This window comes from Acipenser ruthenus, chromosome 3 (assembly GCF_902713425.1).
Source record: "Acipenser ruthenus chromosome 3, fAciRut3.2 maternal haplotype, whole genome shotgun sequence".
NCBI classification, from domain to species: Eukaryota; Metazoa; Chordata; class Actinopteri; order Acipenseriformes; family Acipenseridae; genus Acipenser; species Acipenser ruthenus.
In genome coordinates, this window is record NC_081191.1 from 84226854 (window position 1) to 84253021 (window position 26168).

General features: G+C 40.1%; 1 protein-coding gene across 1 annotated transcript in view; it reads right to left on the reverse strand.

Annotated features, from left to right (window-relative positions):
- The window catches only part of LOC117394545 (obscurin-like), a 116637-nt gene that overhangs the window by 76856 nt on the left and 13613 nt on the right, over positions 1-26168 (reverse strand). Inside the window, exons 10-33 of the mRNA XM_059020977.1 lie at positions 24863-25138; positions 24406-24678; positions 21809-22075; positions 21050-21316; positions 20799-20911; positions 20426-20579; positions 19796-19957; positions 19328-19432; positions 18401-18667; positions 16612-16881; positions 15933-16199; positions 14680-14946; positions 14238-14504; positions 13805-14074; positions 13225-13491; positions 12499-12765; positions 11234-11500; positions 10657-10923; positions 10104-10370; positions 7945-8211; positions 7368-7634; positions 4802-5059; positions 2545-2811; positions 1124-1393 (exon numbers count right to left, since the gene is read on the reverse strand). Of these exons, the coding sequence (XP_058876960.1) occupies positions 1124-1393; positions 2545-2811; positions 4802-5059; positions 7368-7634; positions 7945-8211; positions 10104-10370; positions 10657-10923; positions 11234-11500; positions 12499-12765; positions 13225-13491; positions 13805-14074; positions 14238-14504; positions 14680-14946; positions 15933-16199; positions 16612-16881; positions 18401-18667; positions 19328-19432; positions 19796-19957; positions 20426-20579; positions 20799-20911; positions 21050-21316; positions 21809-22075; positions 24406-24678; positions 24863-25138 (5889 nt within the window). The remainder of the gene's footprint in view (positions 1-1123; positions 1394-2544; positions 2812-4801; positions 5060-7367; positions 7635-7944; positions 8212-10103; positions 10371-10656; positions 10924-11233; positions 11501-12498; positions 12766-13224; positions 13492-13804; positions 14075-14237; positions 14505-14679; positions 14947-15932; positions 16200-16611; positions 16882-18400; positions 18668-19327; positions 19433-19795; positions 19958-20425; positions 20580-20798; positions 20912-21049; positions 21317-21808; positions 22076-24405; positions 24679-24862; positions 25139-26168) is intronic.

The window sequence follows — 26168 nt, forward strand, 5'->3', positions numbered from 1 at the left end:
TCTTTATACACACTGTACATTAGTAGGATGTAGAAATGTCATTGTACAGTATGAGGAATTCATCTATCATGAAGCTGGAATTGTTTGACACTGTTGCTGTAGCAACGGGATGCATGGCATTGAGCCGGACAGTGTACAGCTACTGCAGAGCTGCTTCTACTTGATAAAAGAATGAAATCAACAGGGGACGTGAAGAGTACAGTAATGTAAAATACTGTAAAGAAAATTAAATGCATATTTTTCACGGTAGGTATACACGATTTCCGTGAAATTCGTGATATTGTGAATTTTCAGGGGCATTTCTTACTACGAAGAGTGCAGGCTCCTAACCTTCCTGAATAACCCAGGAACAGAGGGAGAGTACTGGGAAGAAGGGAGAGTATGTAGGGTCTGCATTACCCTTTTTTGATCTCCCTGAGAAATAAATTATAGCTTGATACCGGCTATTTCATTATGTACAATTGTTTGTATTGGTCGTATAATAAACTTTGTTCATTATATCCTTTTCATTATGTATATTTGGTTTTATCTGTTGTATAATAATAATATAGACACTTAGTCAACATGGGTCATTGCCTCTCCAGATGACCTACTTGTTGTTTAATTGAGGTAGCCCATTTGGAGGGGAGGCACCATTTGGAGGGTTGCAGAACATTGGCGCAGTGGAATTTTTGTATTTAAATGTGGCAATTTACGGCATGCCTCATTCATTTTGGGCAAGTTAACAAATTGTGAGGGTCTGGAACCAACTCCCCAGTAATGCTGTTGAAGCCGACACCCTGGGATCCTTCAAGAAGCTGCTTGATGAGATTCTGGGATCAATAAGCTACTAACAACCAAACAAGCAAGATGGGCCAAATGGCCTCCTCTCGTTTGTAAACTTTCTTAAGTTCTTCATATGTTCTAACACATTCGGGACGGGGTCAAATTTGTGTCACGGGAGAGCGCTACTTAGGGTGAAGATTATGCCTCTGTTTATACTATAAGCTTCAGCTCTAGTCAATATTTGTATATTATTGTCCATATATGATATAATAATACAAATATATAGATAGAACGATGCATTGAACAAATAGTTTTATCAAGCATTGTAAGCTTGTATCCGCTGTATTCTCTACATTACCCTTCACTTTGAGCTCAGCTGTGGAGGTGTGAGGTCCAACGCAGAAGACCACGCTGCCGGAGTCCTCCTGTGTGACCTTCCTGAGGGTCAGGGTGTGCACCTTGCCCTCTGCGGAGATCTCGTTCATCTCATTGCTCAGTAGCAGGTTGTCCTGGAGCTTCCACTGCACATCTCTCACATTCTTGTGAGAGAGCTGGCACTGAAACACTGCATTCTCCTCCTTAAACACCGTCTGGCTCTCCAGGCCTTTCACTATGGTGACATCTGGTTCTGTTTAGAACAATCAGGAGGGATATACAGGTGGTGAAGGCAATTTTCTTTCAGGTCTCCACAGTATCTAAAACATGTTTGCAAGGTTAGAGATATTTTTTTTAAAGAATTAAAATTGATTGCAATTGTTGAGTACAACATGTCCCAGTTTTCTGGCTATTTCTACTATCAGGCATGTCTTGTTTTGAAAGTCTTTTGAAAGTGATGTAACAGCACTAATATGATTGGCTCTAGGTATTATTGCTACTATGACATGAACATTTATCATTTTTTCTGGTAACATTTTTTTTTATTCAGTTTTCATATTGGATCACATTAGCATACTTGAAATTAAGATTCTAAACTTTGCTGACATCCAACAGTGAGATAATGACTGTGTGAGGGTGACAATGATAATAATAACGAGTAAACAATAGAATAGTTTAACAATCATGTTTGTAAACAAAGACGGTATTCATGCAGGTTAAACAAATATGTATAAAGGAGAAGAAACATGTGTAATGTAAAACGTATGACTGCAATTAATGTTCAATTTATTTTAGTATTTTGTTTATAAATCCTGCAGGAGCAGGCAGGGCTGGGGATTATTTAATACTGTGTCTTTCCTTAGGACGGGGCATTATTTGGTCAATTGTAATTTTGTATTTGTGAACATCAGTCATTTTGTTTACAACCTGTTAGTCTGTGAGCACCAGTTGTCATTTGTGTAAAGTATTCTTGCAGTGCAAAAATAAAGATTTATACCTGTGAACACTAGCAAGCTGCTGTTTCATGCGTTTCAAAAATCTTAGTGTTCCTGAGAATAATGTGATTGAGGATGCGGGTAAGATAAGATCATCACCCCATTACAGACCTCCAAACCACTAACTGGATCAGCAACATTTATAATAACACAAACCAGAACACCGCAATTCATTGTAACCACGCTATGCAATAATTCCATTATAAAACCTAAGATACAACATTTTATTTTTGAGGAAGCATCAACAAAAAGATGAAGGTTAATAACCATGTTATACATAGTTATTTAGCAAGACAGAGATTTAAAAAGTATGAAAGTGAGGTGCCTCAGACGGATGAACTGTTAATGACGGATGAGTGTTAAAAAGGTGTCGCCAGGGGTTGGGGATCCAGTAAACGTTGCTTCCTACCTATGACTGTGAGAGTGGCTGTGGTCTTCTGGTCCCCAGTATCACACGTGTACTCCCCAATGTCTTTAGCCTGCAGGCTGTAAATGACTAGCTCAGCGACTGTACCTTCCTGTCTCATCTCATATTTTTCGCTGGGATGCAGCACCACGTCTTTCTTCTTCCACTCCACGGGGGCACCAGGTTTAGTCATTTCACAGCGCATAGTGACATTGTCACCCGCCTCCGCCTCCTTGCCCTCCAGCAATGTCTTGAAAAACACTGGCAGGGCTTCAGGAGGGAAGGGAAGTCTGGGTTATAAGCTGATTTGCTTCAATAGTCCATTGGTATCCACTTGCTGAAACCCAATTGATGTCTAATTATACCATTTTGGCATATGCTATGAAAACTATTACAGTCACACACTAAATGCATACACAATCCCTACATACAATTTACTACACATATTAATACATGCAGACATACAGTACATACATACAGTATATAGTGAAGTATAAGTATATACAGACGTGCTCAAATTTGTTGGTACCCTTACAGCTCATTGAAATAATGCTTCATCCCTCCTGAAAAGTGATGAAATTAAAAGCTATTTTATCATGTATACTTCCATGCCTTTGGTATGTCATAGAATAAAGCAAAGAAGCTGTGAAAAGAGATGAATTATTGCTTATTCTACAAAGATATTCTAAAATGGCCTGGACACATTTGTTGGTACCCCTTAGAAAAGATAATAAATAATTGGCTTATAGTGATATTTCAAACTAATTAGTTTCTTTAATTAGTATCACACATGTCTCCAATCTTGTAATCAGTCATTCAGCCTATTTAAATGGAGAAAAGTAGTCACTGTGCTGTTTGGTATCATTGTGTGCACCACACTGAACATGGACCAGAGAAAGCAAAGGAGAGAGTTGTCTGAGGAGATCAGAAAGAAAATAATAGACAAGCAAGGTAAAGGTAAAGGCTACAAGACCATCTCCAAGCAGCTTGATGTTCCTGTGACAACAGTTGCAAATATTATTAAGAAGTTTAAGGTCCATGGAACTGTAGCCAACCTCCCTGGGCGCGGCCGCAAGAGGAAAATCGACCCCAGATTGAACAGAAGGATAGTGCGAATGGTAGAAAAAGAACCAAGGATAACTGCCAAAGAGATACAAGATGAACTCCAAGGTGAAGGTACGTCAGTTTCTGATTGCACCATCCGTCGCTTTTTGAGCGAAAGTGGGCTCCATGGAAGAAGACCCAGGAGGACTCCACTTTTGAAAGAAAAACATAAAAAAGCCAGACTGGAATTTGCTAAAATGCATATTGACAAGCCACAATCCTTCTGGGAGAAGGTCCTTTGGACAGATGAGTCAAAACTGGAGCTTTTTGGCAAGTCACATCAGCTCTATGTTCACAGACAAAAAAATGAAGCTTTCAAAGAAAAGAACACCATACCTACAGTGAAACATGGAGGAGGCTCGGTTATGTTTTGGGGCTGCTTTGCTGCGCCTGGCACAGGGTGCCTTGAATCTGTGCAGGGCACAATGAAATCTCAAGACTATCAAGGCATTCTGGAACGAAACGTACTGCCCAGTGTCAGAAAGCTCCGTCTCAGTCGCAGGTCATGGGTCCTCCAACAGGATAATGACCCAAAACACACAGCTAAAAGCACCCAAGATTGGATAAGAACAAAACATTGGACAATTCTGAAGTGGCCTTCTATGAGTCCTGATCTGAATCCTATCGAACATCTTTGGAAAGAGCTGAAACATGCAGTCTGGAGAAGGCACCCATCAAACCTGAGACAGCTGGAGCAGTTTGCTCAGGAAGAGTGGGCCAAACTACCTGTTAACAGGTGCAGAAGTCTCATTGAGAGCTACAGAAAATGTTTGATTGCAGTGATTGCCTCTAAAGGTTGTGCAACAAAATATTAGGTTAGCGGTCCCATCATTTTTGTCCATGCCATTTTCATTTGTTTTATTATTTACAATATTATGTTGAATAAAAAATCAAAAGCAAAGTCTGATTTCTATTAAATATGGAATAAACAATGGTGGATGCCAATTACTTTTGTCAGTTTCAAGTTATTTCAGAGAAAATTGTGCATTCTTCGTTTTTTGTGGAGGGGTACCAACAAATTTGAGCACGTCTGTATATGTGTCTCACACATAGACATAGACAAACAATATTAGCACACATTATACATACAAACATATATATACAGTATATGTGTAAAACAGAACAGAAGAATAAAAGGCTCAGGTGTTTTCCCTACCCTTCACTGCCAAGGCAGCGGTGGTCTGCCGATCTCCTGTATAGTCTCTGGAATCCTCAGGCTCTACTTTTTGAATTAATAACACAGCACTGGAGCCTTCCTGTTTAATTTCATATTTGCCACAAGGGCACAGGACCACTCCTCCCTTCCTCCACTCCCCCGGGGCTCCAGGTTTAGAGAGCTCACAGCGCAGGGTGGCAGTGCCATTCTCCACTGCCTCCTGGTTCTGGAGTTTTTGTTTGAAAACAACCGGCAAGGCTGTAGTTTAAGCAAAAAAAAAAAAAAAAAAAAAAGCATATTAAAACTGTTCAAACTGCTTAGCGGTTATTCTGAGGGTTTACTATAAATCATCCTTTTGATACGTGACATCATTTTTGTGGGAGACAATCTGAAAATAAGTATACATGGCTTGTCTTTGTATTACATGGTTGTTATCTGTATGCAAAAAAAAGCCCAATAAAACTTTTCCAACACCTTGCCAGCTCCAATAGGATCATAGAGGCAAGGTACAACAATGACATCATAACAAAACAGCATGAAACACATTCAGTGAAAGTGGCATGAACTAGATGCTGAAACTTTGTCTTGCTATAATGCATTAATCCATTGTTACACTTATCATCACAATACCCTGTTATACAGTACATGGTTGTTAGCTGAGATTATTATTATTATTACTTGTTTATTTAGCAGACGCGTTTATCCAAGGTTACTTACAGAGACTATGAACTATGCATCAGCTGCAGAGTCACTTACAACTACGTCTCACCCAAAAGACGGAGCACAAGGAGGTTAAGTGACTTGCTCAGGGTCACACAGTGAGTCAGTGGTTGAGGTGGGATTTGAACCAGGGGCCTCCTGGTTACAAGGCCTGTTCTTTAACAACTGGACCACACGGCCTCCATGGATGGACAATAATCAGGCTATTTTTTGCAGCCCTTTCAACGTAAATTCTTCTACTGGTAAATTATCATCAAGTATTTACAGAAGTATCATATACGATATTCCATCAATACATCAATTTAAGCAACAAATATGTTTGTCCGTACTGTGTGATGCAAATTTGATATGAAGTGAACCATATCAAAGTGGCTGGAGGAGTGATAAGACTCATAAATGTCCAGGACTGGATTATTCCTATCATTGACTTTTAAAGATGAAGTGGTGGACTGGTAACCATAGTCAGATATACTCCCCCATGTCTTCCAGTTTCAGATTGTGGACTAACAGCTGTACATTATGTCCCTCCTGTTTGACTTTATGCTTAGCACCAGGCTGGAGCACCACTCATCCCTTCCTCCACTCCACCGGAGCTCCAGGTTTAGAGAGCTCACAGCTCAGAATGGCTGAGCTGCCCTCCTCTGCCTCTTCGTCTTGTAGCTCTTGTTTGAAAAGGCCTGGGACGGCTCAGGAAATCCAGGTCAAATCAAGGATTGAAGGTGGGCTGAAGACACAACAGCCATAGCCGCGCAATGACACATTATAGCTTTTAATGAACACTTAATTGCCTTGCATCCAAAATATTATTATTGTCTATTTCTTTTATGCTCTTTATATCTACACTGGAATGTGTTGTAACCTTCCAGCTGAGTCTGTGGCAATACACTACAAAAATATCATAATTATCAGGGTGGCATCTGAACAGAAAAATAGGCGTTGATGAAAGTACAGGGCCGATTGTCAACCATTTATTGTAGGATTCTCATACAGGAGGGAGTTGAAAACTGAAGATGAAAGAGCCAGGAGCGTGAAGAAATGAGAAAGATGGTTGAAGACGCAATTACAAGAAACAAAGAAAGCCAGCGTTCCTGGAGAATATAATCCTACCCTGCATGCTTAATGTAGCCGTCGTCTGTCTGTCTCCAGTATCGCAGGTGTAGTCCCCAGTGTCTTCAGGGTGCAAGTTACTAATTAGTAATTCAACAATGTGGTCTTTCTGCTTCATCTCATACTTGGCGCTAGGTTGAAGCAGCACTCCTCCCTTCCTCCACTCCACTGGGACTCCAGGTTTAGAGAGCTCACAACACAAGGTGGCAGATTCTGGAGATTTTGTTTGAAAAGGACCAGCAGGGCTAATTGACAGGAAAATATGCTGACATTTTTATGACAAGGTTTTGCTGAAGAGAACTGAAACACCTATATTCTTAGGTTCAGTGTAGCCATTCCCTTTCATTCAAGAATCGAATGACTCAGAGCAAAACATCTTCCATCTAATACAGCAAGCTAAACAATGTAACATCATAACAACATAAGAACACAGGTAGATTAACCAAGAACGTAAAGGGATCGCCAGTTAATTCCATTTGAATTAATTAACATCTACCTTCTACACAGATCACCAAAAAGACAAGGTTCACCGTACAAAAAGCTGATACGAAAATACGAACTTGTCTGCTAAATACCAGCTGACAATATATAGTAAACTAGGCAGTCAGCAATTAGATAAGAGGTTTTTTCCATTTAGCTGCACTATTTTCCACAGGTGTTTTACTCCAATTGGAAGCCACTGCCATATGATAGAGATGGATCTCACTCCAGATGTATGTAACATTGACTGCGTTCCTACCTTTAACAGTGACCCTGGCATTAGACTGCAGGTCTCCTGTATCACATGTGTAAACCCCGGCATCTTCCAGTTCTAGCTTATGAATGACCAGTTCTGCAGCGACACCTTTCTGCCTCATCTCCAGCTTTTCACTGGCTTGAAGCAGCACTCCTCCCTTCCTCCACTCCACCAGGGCTCCAGGTTTAGAGAGCTCACAGCGCAGGGTGGCAGAGCCGCCCTCTTCAGCCTCCTGGTCCTGGAGCTCTTGTTTGAAAAGGACCAGCAAGGCTGAGTGACAGGAAAATATGTTGACATGTTTAAATAATCAGCATTGTTGATGGTAAAAGAAACAACCAGAAATAAAGACATAAAACAAATGCCAGTGCATTTAGTAGTTATTAAATACTGTAGATTAGTAAAACTGGTTGGTTTTCAAAACTGAGAGCTCTACAATATATAATCTATAATAACAACATCTTACTATAACATGCTACTATTGTATTTAGGAACTCCCTGGGCGTAGCGCAATACCTGCACTGGTAACTGGTACTGGTACTACTGCTACTAGCCTAGTATATTCTTAAACCAGTGAACTTACCATTGACTTTTACATGCGCAGTTGTCAGTCGGTCTCCAGTATCACAGGTGTAGTCTCCTGTGTCTTCAGGTTGTAAATTGTTAATTAGCAATTCAGCCACATGGCCTTTTTGCTTCATGGTGTATTTATCCCCAGATTGAAGCAGCACTCCTCCCATCCTCCACTCCACCGGGGCTCCAGGTTTAGAGAGCTCACAGCACAGGGTGGCAGAGCTGCCCTCCTCCACTTCCTGGTTCTGGAGTTCTTGTTTGAAAAGGACCGGCAAGGCTGAAGGAATCACAAGCACAACAAGGTCACACCAAAGCATTAGATCAAGTATGAGAAGAAAACAGACAACTACAATGCTGACGGCCACCGTATGGCAAAAGCCCAGTTACGCAAATCATTTTCAACCTAATATAACATATTTACAACAGAGAAGACCATTACCTCAAGTGAAACAAATTACTTCAATAATGTAGACAACTTGCTGTAGAAGTGTACTAATGCATTAAAGTAGTATTCAAAACATTTCTTTATTTAGATTTTTGTTTTCTTACTCTAGTTAGCTTGGTATTTTTCAGAAAGTCAAGGGGCTACAGGGGAGGTAAGCCCTCAAAAGCTCTTCCATTTTATACAACAACTAAAACCAACTCCTGTAGTCAGGAGGCATAGTTCGGCCTTAAAACAAGAATGCAATTGATATTATGTGGCAAATGATAATGGCAGTCCAGTAGTACTGAAAGAACACGTTCTACATGACCACACCACCTTAAAACATGTTCCACTGCAAAAAAGGACCTTCGGATGAGACGTAAAACCGAGGTCCTATTGTAAGTGACTCTGCAGCAGTAGTTGTGATGCATAGTTCACCCCTAAGTCTCTGTAAGTCGCTTTGGATAAAAGCGTCTGCTAAATGACTAAATAATAATAATAAAACCATTATAAATTGGAATAGAGACCATACTGGTAATAGCAATTGTCCATTACCAGAGCGCAGATGTGTGCCAACAATGTGGACTAAACCTGGTGTCTTCCACACCCAAAACATACTTACAGCTTGAGCTAAAGGCACAATCTGTGGTCAGCAGATAACTGCTTAACTCTATCAGCCTCTAAACAGTACATACTGGAGACCAGACATTATTATAAATCATCAGCATTGTTCGATAAAGGAAAAAGTAAAACAAACATATCTCTACCTTTAACAGTGAGCTCAGCAGTAAAATCTACATCCATAGTGTGGTAAGCACACTTCCCACCATCTTCAAGTTCTAGGTTATATACACGTAGTTCTGTAATGACGCCTGACTGCTTAATCTTATATTTATTGCTGGTCTGAATTACTACTGTCCCTTCCTCCACTCCAGGATTAGAGAACTCACATCTTAGAGTGGCAGTGCCACCCTCCTCCACCTCTATGTCTTGGAGCTCTTGTTTGAAAACCACTGTCAGGGCTAGTGAGTTTTACCCTTGATTTTGCAGCAATTACAAACAGAGAAGATTCAGTGGACATCCTCTAATCCTATGACCAGGACCATTTTTTTTTCTTTTTAACCCAGGAACTCAATAGTGGATGTCAGCCAGCTACTGGCCTCTCGAGGACAAAGGCCAGCCCTGCATATGTCCACTTGAGCTAACCAGGGTTTGCTGTAGCATCATGAGAGAAACAGTCCCTGCCAGTTTTGCTTCCCTAACCCCAGGAGGGCCAGAGCCAATGTAGCGGTACCCTCCAAAATCCCCAGGGAAGACCAGCGACTTCACACAGCCAGGACGTAAACCTGCGCTACCCTGACTATGACTCACCCTGAACACTCCGTGGCCATGCTTTTACCAGGTGAGCTACTTGGGGACCCCATAAACAAGAATATTTGTAACCATAACATTTGGAAAAATGTAACTGATGCATTGTCTGCTCACTTTAAACACAAGTTTACATGCAGGAAAACAGTTATTGGAAACGAGAACAGCCCTACAAGGCAATAAATGACACGATGAGACACAATATGAAGAGATAACAAACAACATGACTAAAATGGAAAAGCAGCTCATCTTCATAATTACCACCATTACGGTCAACATGTTTCCAGCTATTCGGAGTGAGAAAAGAAGCAGACACAAGAGTTGGTAAATAAACAAAGATCAAAAAGTGTCTGTAACAAACAACTTTCTCTTCCTACCATTGACTTTGATGTGGGAAGTTGTATTTTGGTCTCCACATTCACAGCTATAATCTCCAGTGTCCTCGCATTGCAGATTGGAAATTTGGAGCTCAACTGCAACTCCCTTCAGCTTCATCTTGTACTTGTCACTGGAATGAAGCACCTCCCCATCTTTCCTCCACTCTACCGAGGCTCCAGGTTTAGAGAGCTCACAGTGCAGAGTGGCAGTGCCACCCTCCTTCAACTCCTGGTTCTGGAGCCCTTGTTTGAAAAGGACTGGCAGAGCTGATTGATGAAAAATAAGATGTTTTTTTTTTCTTCTTTTGACAAGCTATCCAACAGGTAATGCAAGTGCATTCCACCAAGAACAGACCAGGTTCATCAGGGATTGGATTCCTGTTCCTAATACAAAACTATAATATTATCATATTGTGTTTCACTTATAACACCTAACCAACATGACAAACTGTCAAAGCATCTTAAAGCCAACGTATCACTTCATTGTATTTTAAAAACATGAACATTTCATGAGTCCAAATCCAGTGATAATTCATGTTGATTGCGTTCCTACCTTTAACAGTGACCCTGGCATTAGACTGCAGGTCTCCTGTATCACATGTGTAAACCCCGGCATCTTCCAGTTCTAGCTTACGAATGACCAGTTCTGCAGTGACACCTTTCTGCCTCATCTCCAGCTTTTCACTGGCTTGAAGCACCACTCCTTCCTTCCTCCACTCCACCAGGGCTCCAGGTTTAGAGAGCTCACACCACAGGGTGGCAGAGCCGCCCTCTTCAGCCTCCTGGTCCTGGAGCTCTTGTTTGAAAAGGACCAGCAAGGCTGAGTGACAAGAAAATATGTTGACATGTTTAAATAATCAGCATTGTTGATGGTAAAAGAAACAACCAGAAATAAAGACATAAAACAAATGCCAGTGCATTTAGTAGTTATTAAATACTGTAGATTAGTAAAACTGGTTGGTTTTCAAAACTGAGAGCTCTACAATATATAATCTATAATAACAACATCTTACTATAACATGCTACTATTGTATTTAGGAACTCCCTGGGCGTAGCGCAATACCTGCACTGGTAACTGGTACTGGTACTACTGCTACTAGCCTAGTATATTCTTAAACCAGTGAACTTACCATTGACTTTTACATGCGCAGTTGTCAGTCGGTCTCCAGTATCACAGGTGTAGTCTCCTGTGTCTTCAGGTTGTAAATTGTTAATTAGCAATTCAGCCACATGGCCTTTTTGCTTCATGGTGTATTTATCCCCAGATTGAAGCAGCACTCCTCCCATCCTCCACTCCACCGGGGCTCCAGGTTTAGAGAGCTCATAGCACAGGGTGGCAGAGGTGCCCTCCTCCACTTCCTGGTTCTGGAGTTCTTGTTTGAAAAGGACCGGCAAGGCTGAAGGAATCACGAGCACAACAAGGTCACACCAAAGCATCAGATCAAGTATGAGAAGAAAACAGACAACTACAATGCTGACGTCCACCGTATGGCAAAAGCTCAGTCACGCAAATAATTTTCAACCTAATATAATATATTTACAACAGAGAAGACCATTACCTCAAGTGAAACAAATTACTTCAATAATGTAGACAACTTGCTATAGAAGTATACTAATGCATTAAAGTAGTATTCAAAACATTTCTTTATTTAGATTTTTGTTTTCTTACTCTAGTTAGCTTGGTATTTTTCAGAAAGTCAAGGGGCTACAGGGGAGGTAAGCCCTCAAAAGCTCTTCCATTTTATACAACAACTAAAACCAACTCCTGTAGTCAGGAGGCATAGTTCGGCCTTAAAACAAGAAAAACCACTGAAAACCACTGTCAGGGTTACTGAGTTCATAACCAAGTTTTTTTGGTTTTTTTTTAACAATTTCATTATTTTACCCTTGATTTTCTCTCCCAAATTTAGAATGTCCAATTATGGTCCCTAACTGCAGCAATTCCCCACAGAGAAGATTCAGTGGACATCCTCCAATTCTACAACCAGGCCAATTTCTTTTTTTTAACCCAGGAACTCGATAGTGGATATTTCATCAAACATTACACCGTATTTGGGGAACTTTCCTGTCCGTTGAGGTATTCACAGGCAGCTGGAGGAGTTCATTGGGTTATTTTGGGCTGCACTGGTGTGCGAATACATGTGAGTGGAGGGTTGAGGACCGAATGCCACTGGTCGCTGGGCTGTGACGTCGATCAATAAAGAGTGAGATTGGAGAGTATAAATTGAGGAGATGGAACCTCCTTTTTCATCCTAATATTTACTGTCAGTTTAGCTTGCATTGCTGGTCTCCAGAATCACAAGTATAATCAGCTGAGTCCCCCATCTCCAGGTTGTGAATAAGCAGTTCTGCTACTGGACCTAGAAGTTGGAGTTGGATGCATGAGAAGCCATACCTTGCACTGTTAACTTAGCTCTAGACTGAGCTGCCTCTATGTCGCAGGAGTAATTGTCGCCATCACTCTTCTCCAGCTGGTTGATGGTGAGGGAGAGGGTGGTGGCCTCCTGCTTCAGCTGGTACTTTGATCCTGTTTTGAGCTCAGAAATACCCTTCCTCCAGGTGACCTTTGTCACTGGCTCCTCGGTCTCACACTGAAATGTCACAGAGCCCTTCTCCTCAGCCTTCTGGTCAGACAGCTCCTTGGTGAACCTACTCAATTTTTCTAAAAAAAAAAACAGGCACATATCTCACTTAGTCTATGTACAACAGTGAATGCATTCATTTTCTCCATGGCCAAAACTACTCTACAGTGATAAAATGTGCAATGTTCTGTTCCGCTCTCTCGATCACGATACAAGGAGCTTTAAGGTGTATATGATAGTCAACATCTGTCAAGTGTGCCATCCTGCAGCAAATTATATTCATTATTATAATCACCATACCGAACACGAGCATACTGGATACAAACATGGCAGTTGCTGCAATGTTTGGATGGACAATACGTCATTTTAGTGTTTCTTTCCTTGTTTAAGAGAAGACCCGGAATACCTGATAGCGCAGGCAGCACTGACACCACTGGTCCAAACCCGCAAATCCTCTAGAAAGTGAAGCCCTTTGCTCTATTGAAGTAAACCACAGGTTGGTGGAAATGTATGCATCATCCTCTATTTCCTCTACTTACCTTTGACCTCTACAGTTGCCTTGGTCTTGGAGATCTCTGTTTCACAACTGTACTCTCCAGAGTCCTTGGTTGTGGTATTGTGGACTATGAGCTTTGTCAGGTTGCCCTCTTCACACATCTCATACTTCTGGCTCTTTCTTAAGGCTTTGCCATCTTTGTACCACTTGACACTGGTCTCAGACGTGGAAGTTTCACAGCTCAGGACAATGTCTTCACCTAGAGCTACACTGAAGTTCTCCAGTTGTTTGGTAAAAGTAGCTGCTTTTTCTGTAAAACACAAAAAATGTACTGTTGTACAATCCATACATTTTAAGATTCAGATAGTGTCAATAACTTTGCTAAAGACAGTTAAATATTATAGAAAATCTGGAACAATATACCTTGTATCTACATGAAATGGATCTTGTGCATGGTTCTAAATTGAACACATTTTCAATGTATTTAAAGGAAAATTTAAATTTGAACCTTCTCAATTCCACTTACTCCAATCAGAAAATACCCTTCCTTTTACCTTGTGCATGTGCTCAATACAGCAACTGTATCCCTGGAAACCCCTGTCTAGAAACAGTGTGGGAGTTACCTTTGATGATAAGTGAGGTTTTGGAGTTGACGTTCCTAGCTGTGAAGACAACTTCCCCAGCATCGGCTGCCGTTACCTTCTTGATATTCAGCATGTATTTGCGGCCCTTGTTAGACACCTCAAACCGTCCCCCGCTCTCCACTGGCTTTCCACCCAGGGTCCAGGAGCACTCGTCAATGCTCTCGTGGGAGAGGATGCACTCAAAGCTGCAGCTCTCGCCCTCCTTTACCTCTGTTGTCTTGAGCTTCTTGGTGATTCCGATGTTTAGGTCTGCAATTACAGTACAGCAAAGCACAGGGGTTATTGTCAACTGACATGTGAAGAAATATGGTCATTACACCCATTTAATAGAAATAGTAACTATTATTGTTTTGACAAGTTCCTTAAAGGCGTAGTGTACCTGACATTTTCAATTTACAAATTACCCACCCACCTTGGACAGTGACTTTGGATTTGGCAATGTCGGTGCCAACATCACAGCTGTAAAAGCCAGCATCAGACTTGTTGAGATTGTGGATGATGATCCCCAGTGTGTTGCCAGCATGCAGCAGCTCATATTTATCACTAAAAGCCAGGACAATACCATCTTTCTTCCAGACGGGCTTAACGTTGGGTTTGGAGGCTTCACACTCCAGGGTTATCATTTCTCTCTCCTCCCCTATCACATCATCCAGGGATTTCAGGAACACAGCTGGCTTTTCTGAGAAACACAGTTAAGGTTGTTTATTATTATTATTATTATTATTATTATTATTATTAGTAGTAGTAGTAGTAGTAGTAGTCGTAGTAGTCGTAGTAGTAGTAGTATTACCAACATAGCTTCAATGCTGTTATTTTTCCTTTGGTTTTACTTCCTGCTGTAAGTTCCAACACACCTTTGACCTTGAGCGGGACCTCCTCAAAGACCTCTCCCACCTTAACCTTCACAGTCCCAGAGTCCTCAGTGGCAAGTCGTTTTAGGGACAGGGTGTGGGCTTTGCCATCCTTCTTAATCTCGTTGATGTCACTGGAGCAGAGAAGGGTGTTGTTCAGGAACCACTGCACCTCCTCATCCTTGTGAGACACCTCACAAGAGAACACAGCATTGCTCTCCTCATCAACCTCCATGGCTTCCAAGTGCTTTGTTATCTCCACCTTGTGAGCTGCACATAGAAAGACAAAATATGCCACACTAGCACGAAGTTATGCAACACAAAATACATTTCACAAGACACACCCCGGCTGTGGTTCCCTAGGTCAGAGGTTCTCAATCCTGTTCCTTGGGGACCCCTGTGTCTGCTGGTTTGCATTGCAACCGAGCTCTCAATTACTTAACTAGACCCTTAATTGAACTGATAATTTGCTTAATTAGACATTTCTAATTATTTACAGCTCTTAAAACAGTTGCAGAGTTCAAGTTACTTATGAAATGTTACAGCTAACTTAGCAAATTATCCATCCAATTAAGGGTCTAGTTAAGTAACTGAGAGCTCAGTTGGAATGAAAACCAGCAGACACAGGGGTCCCAGATAAAGTTAACAGTTAATTGTGTTTTTTCATTCACTGAATGATAACATACGCTGTACTTTACAAAGCAACGAAAGAATAAGGTGCAGGTAAATGTATTATGTAATATTAAAGTCAATGTTGCGGTATTTTGGTGCTGGAGACCATCACAACTCAATAAACTTAGTCCCCACAGTCAACTGGAGCCATCTACTTAGACATTTCATTGCTATGTGCACTAGGTTTTATGTGTTTTAAATAAGGTTATTAAATACATTTTGCTACTTTTCTTATCTTCAGTATCATTGTCTAGAGCAGGGCTTCTCAAACTCGCTCCTTGGAACCCCCTGTGTCTGCAGGTTTTCATTCCAATCGAACTCTCAATTACTTAACTAGACCCTCAATTAACTAATCATTTGCTTAATTAGACTGTTTAAGATCTGAAAACAAGTAGAAAGTTCTAATTAAGCAAATTATTAGTTCAATTAAGGGTATAGTTAAGTAACTGAGAGCTCGGTTGGAATGAAAACCAGCAGACACAGGGGGTCCCCAGGACCGAGTTTGAGAAGCCCTGGTCTAGAGTACAGTTGACAAGAGTAGTAATGAACAATAATAATAATAAAAAAGCTACCAAACTCTCTACCTTCCACAGTAAGTTTTGCTTTGGTCTCTGCATTCCCAGCCTTACACCGGTACACTCCTGAGTCTTCTGGCTTCAGACTCTGAATAATTAGCTCCACCAGGTTCTTGTCCTGCTTCATATGGTACTTGCTGGAGGACTCCAGTAGAGTTTGGTCCTTGAACCACTTTACAGTCTTGGGAGGAGGGGAGAACTCACAGTTCAGGGTGGCCGAGCCCTTCTCAGCGGCATCAGTGTCTTTGATCTGCCTGAGAATCTGCACTGGGGGCTCTGCAGAAGACAAAGAATGTCAGTGACTGTTTCATTCAGTGACCAGGTGAGCTTCTATCAAGATGATCTGTAAGTGAATAATGTTACATGACTTAATGACAATTAAATATACACAATGTATATATTTTATGCACAGGTTTATGTTATGTACTAGGGCAAAGTACACTTGGCTAGGGTAGTATATAAGAGATGCACAGTATACAAGGTATTTAATACAAGGCTGTCCATCGTCGGTTTGTGTTAAATCCATAACATTTCTGAATAGTTAAAAAAAAAAAAAAAAAAAAAAAGGATGGAGATCAAATCCAGATTAGTTTTGTGGTCCCAAGTAAAATACAGTCTATGTCACAAAACCAGCATAAAGTCTCCCCTAAACTCTGAGATAAACGTCTCTCACTGAAAGACTTCTTACCTCTGACAGTGAGCTGTGCAGTGGAGTTACTTTTGCCGGCAGTGAACTGGACAGGGCCAGTCATCTCGGAGCGGGTCCTTTTCAGGATGAGGCGATGGATGTTGCCGTCATGCTCAAGCTCCACATCGCGGCTGCCGTGTAGTATCTCATTGTTAAGCATCCACTTGGGTGGCTTTATATCAACGACAGACAACTCCACTTCGAAGCGAGCCTCAGCCGGCTCTGTCACCTCCACGGGACTCAGGCCCTTCACAATGCTGATGGCTTGTTCTGGACAAACAGGGACCCCAAAAGGTTAAAACAGTTTTCCAAAATGACATCTCAAAAACTTTCAAATGTATTTGCTTTGCATAAAAGGAAGAAGGTGTTCAGATTAGTTTTTCAGGAATTATGTTTCCACTGTTGCAAGGTAAGGTAACAGGTAAAACGTGCAATACAAAAAAGATAACAGAAAAACGAGAAAAGAAACTAAACTATATGCTGTCAACTCATTTTGTTTTGAAGAATACTAAAGTGTTTTATTGGTTTTTTTTCTTCATTTTTTTAAAATATATATGTTACACTCATAGTCAGGATTCGGTCAGTAACCGACAAAAATAACCATTTCGCAAAGAACGAAATTAAAGGTTATTTAATTATTTTGCTCAAATTGCGAAATGGAAAATATCAAACAAGCACAAGAACGAAACACAAAAGAAAAGACATCTGTTCAATCTGCGAATACCAATTAATTGCGGGGTGTTAAAAATGGACATCAAATGAAATACAAACTTTTTAATACAATATTTTTTTATTGAATAAACATAAAATCAATAAATTATATTTATAAGATACACATAATTGATTCATTATTTATGTATTTATTATTTATGCAGAAAGTTAACCCATTGAGACCGTGGCCTCATTTGCAAGCGGGTCGTGTTAAGCAGTTTAGGAGAATAGTGACCTCAAACATTAAACTTCAAGTGAGTTTGAAATAACATTCATAATGTTCTCGTCTTGTTATTTAGAAAATACAGTTTTAGAGGAAAAAACTAACACACTTTAAAAATGGATTGTTTTATTCATATTATAAGGCTACTGTATACACAGTATTTAAACTGCAAAATCCAATTCGTTTTTGCAAGGCTTGCTGAAGTTTGCTGCTGTGGCATTTAGAATTGCACTGAACTCCCTTACGCACACAGAAGCACTTCTTTGCTTGACAAATATGAAGCCTTGCATAGCACCAGAAGCAGCTGCTGCTGCTGCTGTACGAAAAGAAAGTTTGTTTTCTTTGTGTACTTAACATCCAAATTAGGAATGAACTATCGGACAAATGAAATTCATTCTGACTGTAACCGAAGAAGCTGTCTCTTATTTTGTGCTTCGTTACTCAAATACTGAAGAAGCTGTCTCTTCTGTTGTGTTTCGTTCTTTGCTTGTTTGATATTTTCCTTTCATTTTGTTCTTTGATAATTTGTCAATGCTGAAATCGCGAAATGGTTATTTTTTACCAAATCCTGACTATGAGTGTAACATATACACCATTTACAGCCTGTTGCTTGTTACATCAGGTCATAATGTATGGATGGTGTGCATTTTTAGCCATTCTTAAATGTTTTTACTGGTGTTTTCTATAATTGTTATTTGCAAGAGGTGGCAAATTACAACAGTCAATAAACATTATAGCTTGCAATCAGATGATAATGAACCATTTTCTCTCATTTAGACCAATCCCTACATACACTTAAAATTGTATGAAACCCTTTGTTCATTTCCTATATATTATGTTTCTCCAACAGTTTACCTTCCACAAGGAGTTTAGCGGAAGTCTTGTCATCAATGGCATCGCAGGTATAGGTGTCTTCGTCTTTGAACTCAACATCATTGATGACGAGTTTCCTGTACTCGCCTTGGCTCTCCATCTCGTATTTCGTGCTGGCATGGATCTCCTTGCCCTTCTGATACCACTTCACCTGGGCATTGGGGCGGGACACCTGGCACTCAAAAATACACCGGTGCTTCTCAATGGCTATTTTGTCCCGGAGAGGCTTCACAATCTTCACAGGCAGCTCTAGAACACCAGCAAAGAATGAAGAATGTTAGTGAAGTGTAGGGCTGGGGAATGGGGAGTGAAGATTTTCCAGTTCAGTTCACTCACTTGTTAGCAATCCATAATGTATTTTTTTAATCAATTGCATAACACTACCAGGAATTATATACAAACTAGTATAGACTTATTGAGAAGTCAATTGTTGCAGATGTACCAGATTTGATGATTTATCAGGTACTAAATGCTACCTGAGCATTCATGTTTTGAAAAGCTTCCGTTGTAAAGAGATAATTATTTCCGTCGTTGCTGGAATAGGGACAGAATACAATTATGTTTCAATCTGATAGTCTCTTTAAATTTAGGATTAAGTTAAAGGTTTGGGGTAAAATTTTGATTTAAGGTAATGATTAAGTTTATGTGTCGATACTCCAAGAAGCATGGATGTTCCTGGAGCATTTGCCACTGAATAAAGGCACAGTGCCCAGTGATAGTAAGATGTAATACAATAAGGATAGCTTTACTTTAAGCAGAGTCAAAGCACAATGAATCTCAACAGGAAAACATCCTGGTGAGTAAATCTACTCACTGTGCATGTTTACATTTAATCTGAAGTTGAGATTGTTTGTCTATCATTAAGTGTCAATAGAGGCATCAATTAGAAGTGGGAAGACTTCTTGTTACCTTTGACTCTCAGGCTTGCTGTGGATGTCGCACTTTCAGCAGTAAATTTGATTTCTGCTGCATCCTCAGACTTCACTGACTTGAACAGCAGCACGAATGTCCTTCCTGTTTTTGAAAAAAGCCATAAAAAGTTGGCCAAGATGCAATAATAAAATAGGAATTCTAAGTACTGCTTTCCTATTCATCTAACAGTATCCCCATCTGAAATGGCAACATTTTGATGGTAGATTACTTCCCGAAATATATTCTTGAACAATATTTATCACAAATCATGGTAATATTAAATATTTAAAGTTAAAAATTACATTTTAAATGCATATTTCTGTGTTCAATACAAAGTATGGTTCAAATTGTAATTTGTTAGCTGCAATCACTAAGTTATCAAAACAATGTGGAAGTCATTGCGTGTTGTATAATGTATATACAAATTCATTGTCCACCAACTTCCCTGATGGACTCAAGGCTTACCTTCTTGTCTCATCTTGACATTGTCTCCCGGCTTCAACTTGACGTTGTTCTTGAACCACTGCGTCTCCACCTCTTCGTGGGAGATCTCACAGATGAATGCTGCACTCTCCTTCTCCACCACCTCCACGTCTTCCAGCTGCTTCAGGATTTTAATATCCCGGGCTGGAGAGGCCAGTGGAGTCAATAAAAGCCATAGCCACCAATTCCACTGGTTTCTAAAGTAACCACTACTAGCCTGGTCAAAGTGTTTTACAAGTATCTGTTTCACACTTTATTTTCCCATAAAGGACAACTGTAAGATGCACTGAACTTAACATTTTCTAGTAATGCTTCCAAAATCTATATTGTAGAATCAAAAGCTGTCAATATGGTTCAGAATTTTCTAGCAGATTTTATTTTAGACTTACTGACCAAGTTATAGAATGGAAGTAAAATTATGAATTCTTCTATTCTGCAATATATGCAAAGTTATGTGGTCACATGACATCATGTGATCCACTAGACCTGTATAATCTGTGTATGAGCTGTATGCATCTATTTGGCAATAATAACGGGACAACAGCAGGATATCAGTAACTTCCCTAGGGGTATGACAGTGGGTCAAAAATGTTAAAATAATTCCGTCCGTACCATGAACAGTGAGTTTCGCTGAAGTCTTGCTGTCCATCACATCACATGTGTACAAGCCCTGGTCTTCGTAAGCACACTTGTGAATCAGGATGCTCCTCATACGGCCCAGGGAGATGATCCCCAGCTTTTTCCCTGGTTTTAGCACCATGTCATCCTGAATAGAGTGAGGGAGATAGATATTTTTTCTTTTTTTAACCTTTTTTGGTGCAAACAGTAAATCATAGTGTCACCCTATAATGATACCTGTGTCAACAGTACTTCTTTACATTGGAGTATCTCTTAAAAATCAGGAGCCATCCACATATTTACATTATCTACATTGCTAAATACAGTGCTGACTCCCAGACCTTGAGCTGTGAACATGTCTGCTTACCTTGAACCACTTGACATCTACATTGGACCTGGAAAGTTCACACTCCAAAGTGACCTTCTCCTTCTCTGGGACGCTGACGTCTTCAAGGTTTTTAGTGAATGTCACAGCAGGCTCTAAAATGTATTATGTGGTATTATCTGATTCGTGATTGCAATTGTCATCCTAATATATCTGAACAAGGTTTGTAGACTGTGTATGACATCACACACTGTAGAAATACTGTAGCAGCCCATGCAGTAGGTGAGGCATACCTGTCACAGTGAGTCTCCCGGAAGTGTGCACCCCTTCAGCCTGGAAAGAAACAAGGCCTGCATCCTCCAGTTTGAGGTTGGACAGCGTCAGGGCATGCTTCTTCCCCAGGGCGGTGATCCTGCAGTTACCGCCAGCCCGCAGCTTCAGCCCATCCTTAGCCCAGGACCCCTCCACATCTGTGTGGCTCAGCTCCACCTCGAAGGTGACAGTCTCTTTCTCCTGCACCTTTGCCTCTTCCAGCCCATGCACTAGCTTAATTTTCATCACTGCATGGGAATCAAATAGTGTCATTAGAGTTGGTATCCTGTTTTTCTGAATTTCCTGAGTTTGCATCCACTTTGCTACTAATCCCCCGAAAATCCAGACCCACAATATATAACAATGGTCTGGGTTCTCAAGTATCTTTACATTAGGAAAAACGCACCAAATAAAGTGTTTCATATGTATATCACTAAATATAATGACTCACTGTACATTAGTGCCTATATAAAGTTGTGCAGCAGAACCCTGCATTGGAATGTGCATCAAAATTGAGCTTACTGCGTTTCAAACCTTTGACAAGTGTCATTGACACTGATGGCAGATCTAAATACCAACATCATATAACACTTCCTTCAGGGTTGACATATTGACCACTTTATTAACATCAAAAATAAAAATAAAAACTTTTTTTAATTAAAAAATGTAATAAAATAACACATGTGATGTATTATCTGACAGATTCCAGCACTAAGTAGTTACAAATGGAGTAATCTTACTCTCCACGTTGAGCTTGGCCTGGGTCTTGTCATCCAGGGTCTCACAACTGTAGTAGCCACAGTCAGGGAAGGTCACATTTTTAATGACAAGGGTCTGTTTGGCCCCTTCGACGCGGATCTCGATGTTGTTGCTGGGCTGCAGCACCACACTGTTTTTCATCCACTTCACCTCTGTGGAGGGTTTGCTCAGCTCCACCTCCAGAACCACCTCCTCTCGCTCCTCCACCGTTCGGTCCTCCAGCTTCTTCTTGAACACCACCGGCAGCTCTGTGAAAAACAAACCGGGTAAGAGAGGAACAAAAGGAAGGATTGTTGGGCCTATTTGGCTTTAATATTATTAAACCTCTATGTTGAAGCAAATTACCCATATTTCATGACTAAAATCATTTCCCATCGAGTAGTGAGAAAATGTATATTGAGCTTCCTGTTACTATCGTCACAGTAATCAAAACCAACGACACATGTTGTCAAAAGAGTACAACTTTTTAGATTGCCATTCCCATTTTTATTCTCTGCGTTTAAGGTTTTATGAAGGGGGGATTTTAATTCTATTGCAGAAAGCATCGATAAATCATCTAAAAGTACAGTATCACCTATAGATATTAAAGGCATTCATGATTTTATTCATGGAGCATGATGCAAGGATGCTTTTAGATTTTTAAATCCCAGTATCCCTGGTTTTACCTTTAGTAATTATCAGAGCAGAATAGATAGTTTATGTCAATTATTTTGTTTTTATTCAAAATATTAAAGTTGTACCAGTTCCCTTTTCCGATCACATGGTAGTTTTACAGATTGGAAATTAAAAAAGTAGCCATGGCAAAGGGGTATGGAAAATGAATAATTCGCTGCTTAACGATGAAAATGTATGTGCTGAGTTTGAAATGTATTTTAAGGATTGGCTGGATAGTCGTTTTTTATATAACTTTAGTGGAGATTGGTGGGACAAAATTAAAATCAGAATTAAATATTTTTTAAAAAAACATAGGTTTCAAGATAAGCAGAGAGTTCCAGTCAAGATTTGAACAGCTGTCAAGCAAATTAATTATTTTAACTAATGATTTAACAAGAGGAAAAAATGTGTCTAAGGAAACACGAAAAGTTAAAAAAGAAATGGTGGAGTTTTATTATAAAAAAATTAGACACAATAACATTTTTAAATAACTCACAAGTAGAAGCAAAAAGAATCCTTAACTACTTTTTAATTTAATTTAAAGAAAAGACATGGAAGATTTATATGACAATAATGGTAATTTTAAAACAGAAAGTGAGGCGATTTTAAAAATAGCAACCAAGTTTTATATTAATTTATTTAAAAGTGAAAAAATTGAAAACAAGAAAATGGTTGCTTTCTTAAATAAATTAAAAATAAATAAAATAGATGAAGGAAAGAGGAAAATGTTTAGTGAGCCCAATGTAGTAAAGGAGGTGGAGGAGGCAATTAAATACATCCCCTGGGTCTGATGGTTAAAATTATGAATTTTGAAAATTATGAAAAAATTATGTATTTTTTAGCCCAGTTTTAGTAGACCTTTTTAATGTTTTTTTAGACAAGGGCTGCTTACCTACTTCTTTTTATGAGGTATTAGTAATTATTTTATTTAAGAAAGGAGACAAGAGAAATATTGCAAATTGGAGGCCAATAAGTTTATCAGGGAATGATTTTAAAATTTTAACTAGAATTTTAGGACCACCATTTGAGCCCATGGCAACTTGTGACATGAAGTATCTGACATGGAAAACGGCATTCTTGATGGCGGTGACAGCGACAAGAAGGGTAAGCGAGATCCAAGCACTGGTTATTGATGCTCCATATTTTCAGTCTTTTAAAGACAGGATTGTTTGCAGAAATAATCCTCAATTTTTGCCAAAGGTGGTAACCGAATTCCATCTGGATCAAACCATAACATTTCCAGATTTTTACCCAAAACCTCACAAATCAAAAGAAGCAGCAAAACTCCATTAATTGATGTCAGAAGAGCCCTAAACTTCTACATCCTCAGGACCATTGGTAGCAGACCATCAGGGCAACTTTTCATCTCCTTCAACGCACCAGACAACGGACGATTTCTTGCTGGGTAACATCATAACATCATGCATTGAGTTCTGTTACAGGCTTGACAGCAAAACAGTTCCAAAACCCATCAAAGCCCACTCAGTAAGGGGAGTGGTTACTATTCAGGACATCTGCAGGGCCGCTACTTGAGCATCTTTCGATACTCTCAACCTACCTTTGCTCGTTCAGATTATCTGTGGTTTCTTCTACTAACATCTAATCTACCACCCTTTAGTCTACATACTTTGGTATAGTTCACGTTGTGTGAGGTAAGACAAAGATTACCTGTAAGATTACCTGTAATATGGTTTCTTCATAGGATGATGAACTGCACACACCTATATCCCACCCTCCTGCCCCCCTTCTCTATAACAATGATTTCTGGGAAAGAGATATGGTTCTTTCTCCTGACCCAAGCGACATGGAGACTGGGAGTTCATGTTGTGTGGAGTTCATCATCCAGTGAAGAAACCATATTACAGGTAATCTTCGTCTTATGCTTCACTTTCAACATTTCCTGCAGTAGAACCCTTGGGCTGACCTTTGACCTGCACTTTGAAGTCCTGCTTGTCCCCAGTTGTCTCGCAGGTATAGGTGCCGCTGTCCTTGGACTCGGCTGATTTCACCACCAGCAGCCGTGCCAGTCCCTGCTTCTTTATTTCGTACTTCTTCCCCTCCTTTAACTCCACACTGTCCTTGAACCACCTCACTGCTGCACTGTCAACAGTCACCTCCGTCGCCAGGGTGACAGTCTCACTCTCCTGAACCGTGATGGGCTTCTGAGGGGGTTTCTTCTGGAACTTGGCCACTGGTTCTGTAGGGAGTGAAGCAAAGCAGACATCAGAGTATTATTAATTATTTAAAAAGTGGCAGTATTTCAATCCAATACTATTTAGTTTGGTTGAACATACACCGTTGTCTATTACTGCTCATTTACAGGTCAGGTTTTCTTAGTCTTCTTTGACTAAATACTTTGGTGAATCAAGCATGCCTGTTACCTGTCACTTCAATGTGGAAAGCCAACTTTTCCCCAGCAGCCTCACAGGTATACTGCCCAGCATCCTTCTTCTCCACCATCTCAACCACAAGCCGACGAGTCTTCCCATCTGATTCCACTTTTGTCTTCTTGCTGGAGCTCAGCAGTTTGTCGTCCTTGTACCACTTCACCTCAGTCTGGGTCTGGGACACCTCACAGCTCAGGGTGGCCTTTTCTGAAGAGCTAACCTTCACCTCCTTCTGAACAGGCACTTTGGTGGCAAACATTGGCTCGGGTTCTGAAGAAGGTGGAGAAACACAGTCTATAATTAGCTTACGATTGTAAGCCGCCCTGGATAAGGGCGTCTGCTAAGAAATAAATAATAATAATAATAATAATATAATTAAGTGTTCTTTATTATTATTTATTTCTTAGCAGATGCCCTTATCCAGGGCGACTTACAATTGTTACAACATATCACATTATACAGATATCACATTATTTTTACATACAATTACCCATTTATACAGTTGTTTCTTTTTTTTTTTTTTACTGGAGCAATCGAGGTAAAGTACCTTGCTCAAGGGTACAACAGCAGTGTCCCCCACTGGGGATTGAACCCACAACCCTCCGGTCAAGAGTCCAGAACCCTAACCACTACTCCACACTGCTGCCCTTCTTTAACTTTTTTTTAACTTTTAAATCAGACTTTCTTCTGCACATACACAAAGTAGGATCTGGCTCATTGGTTAAAAAAAATATCCTAATAGCTACAGAACTTTAGTGAAGGGATCTGTGACATAGATAATTGATAGTGATGATCATGATTATCTTTAATAATATTTTTACTCTTATTTTTCTTCATGTATGGAATAACTTGAGCACTTCACAGAATCTCTCCAATGACAAATCAGAGTAAAATGTAATTTACTGCCATGCACTGTAATGCAGCTTATTGAGTAACAGCCAACACATTTCTTGTTCACTGTTTACCAATAACAGGGCATCAGACTAGCCTAGAATGCAACTAAGAAAGAAGCCTGGACTCCATTTTGTATCTGGGTTCAAAATTGATTTACCTGTTACAAGTATTGGAAGCATCTCCACATTATTAGGTACTGTTTGTCTCAGAAAATGCAACTGCCAGCTCAACACACAACACTTCTTTGTTTCAGGCACATCTTTGATTTGTGTACCCCAGCACACATACTGCATTGAGGCGCCATGACCAACCATGCTGCATTGTGTGTTGGAGCAGGCAAATTTAACTTTTCCTCATAAAGGAATGGGCCTGCCAACATGTGTTGGAGATTTGAAATGATGATGAG